At 46.4% G+C, this 10,036-nt stretch overlaps 1 protein-coding gene across 1 annotated transcript in view; it reads left to right on the plus strand.

The window, feature by feature from the left end:
• The first annotated feature begins 4,075 nt into the window (after positions 1–4,075).
• Positions 4,076–10,036, plus strand: part of ca9 (carbonic anhydrase 9) — a 57,374-nt gene continuing 51,413 nt past the window's right edge. Inside the window, exon 1 of the mRNA XM_062972655.1 lies at positions 4,076–4,221. Coding sequence (XP_062828725.1) covers positions 4,104–4,221 — 118 coding nt within the window. The 5' untranslated portion in view covers positions 4,076–4,103. The remainder of the gene's footprint in view (positions 4,222–10,036) is intronic.

The raw sequence follows: 10,036 nt of genomic DNA on the forward strand, positions 1-10,036 counted from the left end.
CTGGAGGGTCTCTGGGGGTCCCTCCAACTCTAGTGGAATATATATATAAGTGCCTGGGTCTGGTGGACTCGTTGATGTCAGGAAGGGGCTGGACTGGAGGGTCTCTGGGGGTCCCTCCAACTCTAGTGGAATATATATATAAGTGCCTGGGTCTGGTGGACTCGTTGATGTCAGGAAGGGGCTGGACTGGATGGTCTCTGGGGGTCCCTCCAACTCTAGTGGAATATATATATAAGTGCCTGGGTCTGGTGGACTCCTTGCTGTCAGGAAGGGGCTGGACTGGAGGGTCTCTGGGGGTCCCTCCAACTCTAGTGGAATATATATATAAGTGCCTGGGTCTGGTGGACTCGTTGATGTCAGGAAGGGGCTGGACTGGAGGGTCTCTGGGGGTCCCTCCAACTCTAGTGGAATATATATATAAGTGCCTGGGTCTGGTGGACTCGTTGATGTCAGGAAGGGGCTGGACTGGAGGGTCTCTGGGGGTCCCTCCAACTCTAGTGGAATATATATATAAGTGCCTGGGTCTGGTGGACTCGTTGATGTCAGGAAGGGGCTGGACTGGAGGGTCTCTGGGGGTCCCTCCAACTCTAGTGGAATATATATATAAGTGCCTGGGTCTGGTGGACTTGTTGATGTCAGGAAGGGGCTGGACTGGATGGTCTCTGGGGGTCCCTCCAACTCTAGTGGAATATATATATAAGTGCCTGGGTCTGGTGGACTCGTTGATGTCAGGAAGGGGCTGGACTGGAGGGTCTCTGGGGGTCCCTCCAACTCTAGTGGAATATATATATAAGTGCCTGGGTCTGGTGGACTCCTTGTTGTCAGGAAGGGGCTGGACTGGAGGGTCTCTGGGGGTCCCTCCAACTCCAGTGGAATATATATACATATATAAGTATCTGAGAGTCTAGTGGACTCCTTGATGTCGGGAAGGGGCTGAACTGGAGGGTCTCTGGGGGTCCCTCCAACTCTAGTGGAATATATATATAAGTGCCTGGGTCTGGTGGACTTGTTGATGTCAGGAAGGGGCTGGACTGGATGGTCTCTGGGGGTCCCTCCAACTCTAGTGGAATATATATATAAGTGCCTGGGTCTGGTGGACTCGTTGATGTCAGGAAGGGGCTGGACTGGAGGGTCTCTGGGGGTCCCTCCAACTCTAGTGGAATATATATATAAGTGCCTGGGTCTGGTGGACTCCTTGTTGTCAGGAAGGGGCTGGACTGGAGGGTCTCTGGGGGTCCCTCCAACTCCAGTGGAATATATATACATATATAAGTATCTGAGAGTCTAGTGGACTCCTTGATGTCGGGAAGGGGCTGAACTGGAGGGTCTCTGGGGGTCCCTCCAACTCTAGTGGAATATATATATAAGTGCCTGGTCTGGTGGACTCCTTGTTGTCAGGAAGGGGCTGGACTGGAGGGTCTCTGGGGGTCCCTCCAACTCTAGTGGAATATATATATAAGTGCCTGGGTCTGGTGGACTCGTTGATGTCAGGAAGGGGCTGGACTGGAGGGTCTCTGGGGGTCCCTCCAACTCTAGTGGAATATATATATAAGTGCCTGGGTCTGGTGGACTTGTTGATGTCAGGAAGGGGCTGGACTGGATGGTCTCTGGGGGTCCCTCCAACTCTAGTGGAATATATATATAAGTGCCTGGGTCTGGTGGACTCGTTGATGTCAGGAAGGGGCTGGACTGGAGGGTCTCTGGGGGTCCCTCCAACTCTAGTGGAATATATATATAAGTGCCTGGGTCTGGTGGACTTGTTGATGTCAGGAAGGGGCTGGACTGGAGGGTCTCTGGGGGTCCCTCCAACTCTAGTGGAATATATATATAAGTGCCTGGGTCTGGTGGACTTGTTGATGTCAGGAAGGGGCTGGACTGGAGGGTCTCTGGGGGTCCCTCCAACTCTAGTGGAATATATATATAAGTGCCTGGGTCTGGTGGACTCGTTGATGTCAGGAAGGGGCTGGACTGGAGGGTCTCTGGGGGTCCCTCCAACTCTAGTGGAATATATATATAAGTGCCTGGGTCTGGTGGACTCCTTGTTGTCAGGAAGGGGCTGGACTGGAGGGTCTCTGGGGGTCCCTCCAACTCCAGTGGAATATATATACATATATAAGTATCTGAGAGTCTAGTGGACTCCTTGATGTCAGGAAGGGGCTGGACTGGAGGGTCTCTGGGGGTCCCTCCAACTCCAGTGGAATATATATACATATATAAGTATCTGAGAGTCTAGTGGACTCCTTGATGTCGGGAAGGGGCTGAACTGGAGGGTCTCTGGGGGTCCCTCCAACTCTAGTGGAATATATATATAAGTGCCTGGTCTGGTGGACTCGTTGATGTCAGGAAGGGGCTGGACTGGAGGGTCTCTGGGGGTCCCTCCAACTCCAGTGGAATATATATACATATATAAGTATCTGAGAGTCTGGTGGACTCCTTGCTGTCAGGAAGGGGCTGGACTGGAGGGTCTCTGGGGGTCCCTCCAACTCTAGTGGAATATATATATAAGTGCCTGGGTCTGGTGGACTCGTTGATGTCAGGAAGGGGCTGGACTGGAGGGTCTCTGGGGGTCCCTCCAACTCTAGTGGAATATATATATAAGTGCCTGGGTCTGGTGGACTCCTTGTTGTCAGGAAGGGGCTGGACTGGAGGGTCTCTGGGGGTCCCTCCAACTCCAGTGGAATATATATACATATATAAGTATCTGAGAGTCTAGTGGACTCCTTGATGTCGGGAAGGGGCTGAACTGGAGGGTCTCTGGGGGTCCCTCCAACTCTAGTGGAATATATATATAAGTGCCTGGTCTGGTGGACTCCTTGTTGTCAGGAAGGGGCTGGACTGGAGGGTCTCTGGGGGTCCCTCCAACTCTAGTGGAATATATATATAAGTGCCTGGGTCTGGTGGACTCGTTGATGTCAGGAAGGGGCTGGACTGGAGGGTCTCTGGGGGTCCCTCCAACTCTAGTGGAATATATATATAAGTGCCTGGGTCTGGTGGACTTGTTGATGTCAGGAAGGGGCTGGACTGGATGGTCTCTGGGGGTCCCTCCAACTCTAGTGGAATATATATATAAGTGCCTGGGTCTGGTGGACTCGTTGATGTCAGGAAGGGGCTGGACTGGAGGGTCTCTGGGGGTCCCTCCAACTCTAGTGGAATATATATATAAGTGCCTGGGTCTGGTGGACTTGTTGATGTCAGGAAGGGGCTGGACTGGAGGGTCTCTGGGGGTCCCTCCAACTCTAGTGGAATATATATATAAGTGCCTGGGTCTGGTGGACTTGTTGATGTCAGGAAGGGGCTGGACTGGAGGGTCTCTGGGGGTCCCTCCAACTCTAGTGGAATATATATATAAGTGCCTGGGTCTGGTGGACTCGTTGATGTCAGGAAGGGGCTGGACTGGAGGGTCTCTGGGGGTCCCTCCAACTCTAGTGGAATATATATATAAGTGCCTGGGTCTGGTGGACTCCTTGTTGTCAGGAAGGGGCTGGACTGGAGGGTCTCTGGGGGTCCCTCCAACTCCAGTGGAATATATATACATATATAAGTATCTGAGAGTCTAGTGGACTCCTTGATGTCAGGAAGGGGCTGGACTGGAGGGTCTCTGGGGGTCCCTCCAACTCCAGTGGAATATATATACATATATAAGTATCTGAGAGTCTAGTGGACTCCTTGATGTCGGGAAGGGGCTGAACTGGAGGGTCTCTGGGGGTCCCTCCAACTCTAGTGGAATATATATATAAGTGCCTGGTCTGGTGGACTCGTTGATGTCAGGAAGGGGCTGGACTGGAGGGTCTCTGGGGGTCCCTCCAACTCCAGTGGAATATATATACATATATAAGTATCTGAGAGTCTGGTGGACTCCTTGCTGTCAGGAAGGGGCTGGACTGGAGGGTCTCTGGGGGACATGAAAGTGCCTGGGGGGGGGGGGGCGCCTGGTGAAGCCCCCTGCCCTGGAGGTCTCCAAGCGGAGCCTGGCTGGCGTGGGCTGGATGGTGCCTGGAGGTCCCGGCTAAGGCCGCGCCCGGGCCCCGCCTCTCCCTCCTTCCCTCCCTGGCAGGCTGTCTTTGTACCTGGCGCAGGTGCGGCGGAGGCAGGCGGGCAGGGCGATGCTGGGTCCGCGGCTCCTGCTCCTGCTGCCCTTCCTGGCCGCCCCGGCCGCGCACTCCGGGGGGTCTTCCCGGGAGGAGGAGGAGGAGGAGAAGGAAGACCCCCACCACGCAGCAGGTGGGTCCCGGGAAGGGAGACGGAGGGGGTGAGGGTGGGCGGTGGAGAAAGGGACCCCTCCCCTCTTTACTCCCCCCAACCCCCTCCCCTTAACCCCCCCCGAATCTGAGGAGGGGAAGGGGTCTCCCAGGACCCCCAGACTCCCTCCATTAAAACTTGCCGGCTTTTCCGACTCCAAGCGGAGGAGTCCAAGGAGAGCCAGCTTAGACTTCAAAAAGGAAGAGAGGTGGGGGGCTTCCACCCCAACGCCCCCTTTATTGTCTCCATAGCGCCACAGAGTTGGGAGGGAATCCCAAAGGCCATCTAGTCCGACCCTTTTCCTGCCAGGCAGGAAAGGAGCCAAGGATCATGACGATAATAATAATAATAATTATTATTATTATTATTATTATTATTATTATTATTATTATTATTATTGACACAACGATGTTGTATGGCACAGCAAACAAGATAGATATGCTGGATTTCATATCACAAAATCACAAGTCAAACACTTCCCAAGTGTCTAGGACTGTGTGATGTATTTTTGGATGATGCGTGCAGATCCCAGCAGGGTGGCCTTTTGCAGTTGGCAGATCGTAATTTTGTCAATGTCTATTGTTTCCAAATGCCGGCTGAGATCTTTTGGCACTGCACCCAGTGTGCCCATCACCACTGGGACCACCTGCACTGGTTTCTGCCAGAGTCTTTGAAGTTCAATCTTGAGGTCCTGATAGCGGCTGAGTTTTTCCTGTTGTTTTTCTTCAATGCGACTGTCACCTGGGATGGCGACATCCATGATCCAAACCTTGTTCTTTTCCACAACTGTAATGTCTGGTGTGTTGTGTTCCAGAACTTTGTCAGTCTGGATTCGGAAATCCCACAGTATCTTTGCGTGCTCATTTTCCAATACTTTTGCAGGTTTGTGATCCCACCAGTTCTTTGCTGCTGGCAGGTGGGACTTGAGGCATAAGTTCCAATGAATCATTTGGGCCACATAGTTGTGCCTCTGTTTGTAGTCTGTCTGTGCAATTTTCTTACAGCAGCTGAGGATATGATCAATGGTTTCATCGGTTTCCTTGCACAGTCTGCACTTTGGGTCATCAGCTGATTTTTCGATCTTGGCCTGAATTGCCTTTGTCCTGATGTCTTGCTCCTGGGCTGCAAGGATCAGGCCTTCTGTCTCCTTCTTCAGGGTCCCATTCGTGAGCCAGAGCCAGGTCTTCTCTTTATCAGCTTTTCCTTCAATTTTGTCAAGGAACTTTCCATGCAGTGTTTTGTTGTGCCAGCTGTCAGCTCTAGTTTGTAGTGCAGTTTTCTTGTACTGGCTTTTTGTCTGCTGTGCTTTGAGGAGTTTCTGATTTTTGACTTCAATCAAAGCAGGTTCTTCACTTTGTTTTACATATTCTATTATTATTATTATTATTATTATTATTATTTGGAAACAATAGATATTGACAAAATTACGATCTGTCAATTGCAAAAGGCCACCCTACTGGGATCTGTGTGCATCATCCGAAAATACATCACACAGTCCTAGACACTTGGGAAGTGTTCGCGTTGTGATTTTCTGATATGAAATCCAGCACATCTATCTTGTTTGCTGTGTCATAAAATAATAATAATAATAATAGTAATAATAATAATAATACAAAAACAAATGCAATTAAGACCAAGATTGATAAATCAGCTGATGACCCAAAATGCAGACTCTACGAGGAAGCTGACGAAACCATGGATCACATCCTCAGCTGCTGTAAGAAAATGGCACAGACAGACTGCAAACAGAGGCACAACTATGTGGCCCAAATGATTCATTGGAACTTATGCCTCAAGTCCCACCTGCCAGCAGGAAAGAACTGGTGGGATCACAAACCTGCAAAAGTATTGGAAAATGAGCACGCAAAGATACTGTGGGACTTCCGAATCCAGACTGACAAAGTTCTGGTACACAACACACCAGACATCACAGTTGTGGAAAAGAACAAGGTTTGGATCATTGATGTTGCCATCCCAGGTGACAGTCGCATTGACAAAAAACAACAGGAAAAACTCAGCCGCTCTCAGGACCTCAAGATTGAACTCTGGCAGAAGACTCTGGCAGAAACCAGTGCAGGTGGTCCCGGTGGTGATGGGCACACTGGGTGCCGTGCCAAAAGATCTCAGCAGGCATTTGGAAACAATAGACATTGACAAAATTACGATCTGCCAACTGCAAAAGCCCACCCGACTGGGATCTGCGCGCATCATCCGAAAATACATCACACAGTCCTAGACACTTGGGAAGTGTTCGACTTGTGATTTTGTGATACGAAATCCAGCATATCTATCTTGTTTGCTGTGTCATAATAAAATAATAATAATAATAATACATTTTAGTTATTTTCCAACCCTATCTCTTCAAGGGGACTCATAATCACAATGAAATCTCCATCCAGTCTGACCCTTTTTCTACCAGGTTGGAAAGGAAACATCTAAGAATTATAATGCTTGGGTTGCTGTGAGTTTTCTGGACTGTCTGGCCATGTTCCAGAAGCATTTTCTCCTGACGTTTCACCTGCATCTATGGCAGGCATCCCCAGAGGTTTGTGAGGTCTGTTAGAAACAAGTCAAGTGGGGTTTATATACCTTTGAATAATGTCCAGGATGTCTTGTCTGTTTGAGGCAGGTGTGAATGTTGCAATTCGGCACCTTGATTAGCCTTGATTAGCCTTGCAGCTTCAAGGCCTGGCTGTTTATTGCCGGGGGAATCCTTTGTTGGCACTGAATGTTTGCCATACACGCTGGAAACCTCGCTGAGTCCAATGTGTTGTCGAAGGCTTTCATGGCCGGAATCACTGGGTTGTTGTGCATTTCCCAGTCTGTGTGGCCATTGTTCCAGAAGCATTCTCTCCTGACATTTCGCCCACTCCTATGGCAGGCATCCTCAGGGGCCCCTCAGGGGTTGTGAGGTATATTGAGAAACAAACTAACCAAGGAAGGTTTATTTATATATTTGTGGAAGGATGTCCATGGTGGGAGAAAGAAAGAACTCTTGTCTTGTTGGAGGCCAATTTTTATTACTGTATATACTCGAGTATAAGCCTGGTTTTTCAGCCCTTTTTTAGGACTGAAAAAAAAAACCCTCCTCGGCTTATACTCGGGTGAGGGTCCTGGTGGGCTTATATTCAGGTCGGCTTATACTCAAGTATAGATGGTATTTGGTATTATCATCCCTATCCTTTTCCCTCTCTCTTTTTTTTAATACCACCTTTTATTAAGAAGAAATAGAGAGCAAAGGCACTATGGGAAAACAAAATAAAATTTCCCTCCTATATCTCACTCCAAGGACATTTTACAGAGCTGCAGCAAGAGGCACCTGCTTGCCAAACAACCACGGTTCTTGTGCGGATTTCATTGTCCTCCTTTCTGCCTGCCTGTCTCTTTAAGGGAGGGGTGGGAGAAGAGCCCCTCCCCTCTCCAGGGAATTGGGGAGAGGGTCCTGACCCTCCTACCCTCTTCTTTGCCCTTCATTTCTCTTTCTCTGCAAACTGAAAGTGGAACCGACCAAGCCTTTTGTTTCCTGCTCCTTTGGCCGGGGCCTTTCTTTCTCCCAGGCTCACCTATGACTAATATTATTATCTTGATCTATACCCTCTCCCTCCTCAATTAGAGCTTTAAAGGATCTATCTGTATTATATATATACCCCCCCCACACACACACACATACATACACACATATGATATTGTTTTGTCCAAACGTGCCCGGTGCAAGGCAGAGCTCGAGCAAGGGCATCCCAAGGTCTCGTAAAGTTTACCTTTTATGCCAAGTTTCCTATTAAGTTTTGCCAAACTATACCAAAGAAGCAGATTTTTCATAACATAGGGCACTACAATGACCACATATTACAAAACTAACCCTAAAACAGACATTGTTATTACTTAACATATACATTTTAGGCAACCTCGAGCAGCAAGCAGACTGTTTAATATCAGAGAGAGTAACAAATTTACATGTTTTCACCACTAACAGAAATACATTGAAACACTAAACACTACACCTATAACGCTAAGTTAAATAAACAGAAGTGAGGTGTTACTTCCAATCTGCCTTCTCTTTTTTTAACTAAACATTCTAAATTTGACTTTGAATACTGTATTATTTGTACATATAATCCGATTCGGCGTATTTTTCCATCTCGGAGGATCGCTGAGCTCCGTGCTTTTTGAAATGCATACATGCAAATCTATATATATAAAAGAGTGATGGCATCAGGGCAGTGGACAAAACAACAAAACTACAGGCTCCCCAACCTCGAAATTTGACAACACAACCCATCATCCACGCCTCTAGGTTGATACAACAAAAAGAAAAGAAAAATAAAGTCCTAATTAGAGGGAGAGCAATAATTGTTTTTATCCAATTGCTGCCAGTTTAGAGGGCTAATCTCTGCCCACTTCGTTGCCTAGCAACCAAGGGACAGCCAGGCTTCAGTTCGGGGACAGGCTGATTTAGGCCTCACTTAGGCTTCTTCCACAGATTATCTAATTTGCACTGGATTATATGGCAGTGTAGACTCAAGGCCCTTCCACACAGCTATATAACCCATTTATAATCTTATATTATCTGCTTTGCACTGGATTATCTTGACTCCACACTGCCATATAATCCACTTCAGTGTGCATTTTATACAACTGTGAAGAAAGGGCCTCATATAATCCAGTTCTGAGCAGATAATATAAGATTAGAAATATACAGTAGACTCTCACTTATCCAACATAAACAGGCCGGCAGGATAAGTAAATATATTGGATAATAAGAAGGGATTCAGGAAAAGCTGATTAAACATCAAATTAGGTAATCTTTATACAAATTAAGTACCAAAACATCATATTATACAACAAATTTGACAGAAAAGGTAGTTCCATGCGCAGTAATGCTATGTAGTAATTACAGTAGAGTCTCACTTATCCAACACTCGCTTATCCAACGTTCTGGATTATCCAACGCATTTTTGTAGTCAATGTTTTCAATATATCATGATATATTGCTAAATTCATAAATACAGTAATTACTACATAGCATTACTGCGTATTGAACTACTTTTTCTGCCAAATTTGTTGTCTAACATGATGTTTTGGTGTTTCATTTGTAAAATCATAACCTAATTTGATATTTAATAGGCTTTTCCTTAACGCCTCCTTATTATCCAACATATTCGGTTATCCAACATTTTGCCAGCCCACTTATGTTGGATAAGTGAGACTCTACTGTACTGTATTTACAAATTTACCAGTAAAATATCACAATGAATTTGAAACACTGACTACAAAAACATTGATTATGAAAAGGCAGACTGTGTTGGATAATCCAGAACATTGTATAAGCGAATGTTGGATAAGTGAGATTCTACTTTGATATGAAATAATTTCTAGGATAGAATAATGCAGAACAATATAATCTCTAAAACCAGGACAGTAATAAAGAAATAAAGAAATAAAGAAAGTAAATAAAGCAAGGAAATTGGAAATTCCACAAAGGAAACAATCAGGGCCAGCTAACACCTCCCAAGAAAGGATTCTTCCAGAAAGGAAGCTGAGAAGGCAGTGAAGCACTATGTATTACCAAAGTCATTATTATTACTATCATTAGTATCCTTACTATTATTATTATTATTATTATTATTATTATTATTATTGTGTTGCGGTCAACCGTGAAAATGAATACAATCTGGCTCCAAGTATTCAAAAACACTAAAATCAGAATATATAAAAATTAATGTGGTATAATAAAACAGAACAATACAATCTCTAAAATCAGAACACTAAATAAAGAACAACACTCTGAAAATAGGGG

Source organism: Anolis carolinensis, chromosome 2 (genome assembly GCF_035594765.1).
Source record: "Anolis carolinensis isolate JA03-04 chromosome 2, rAnoCar3.1.pri, whole genome shotgun sequence".
NCBI lineage: Eukaryota > Metazoa > Chordata > Lepidosauria > Squamata > Dactyloidae > Anolis > Anolis carolinensis.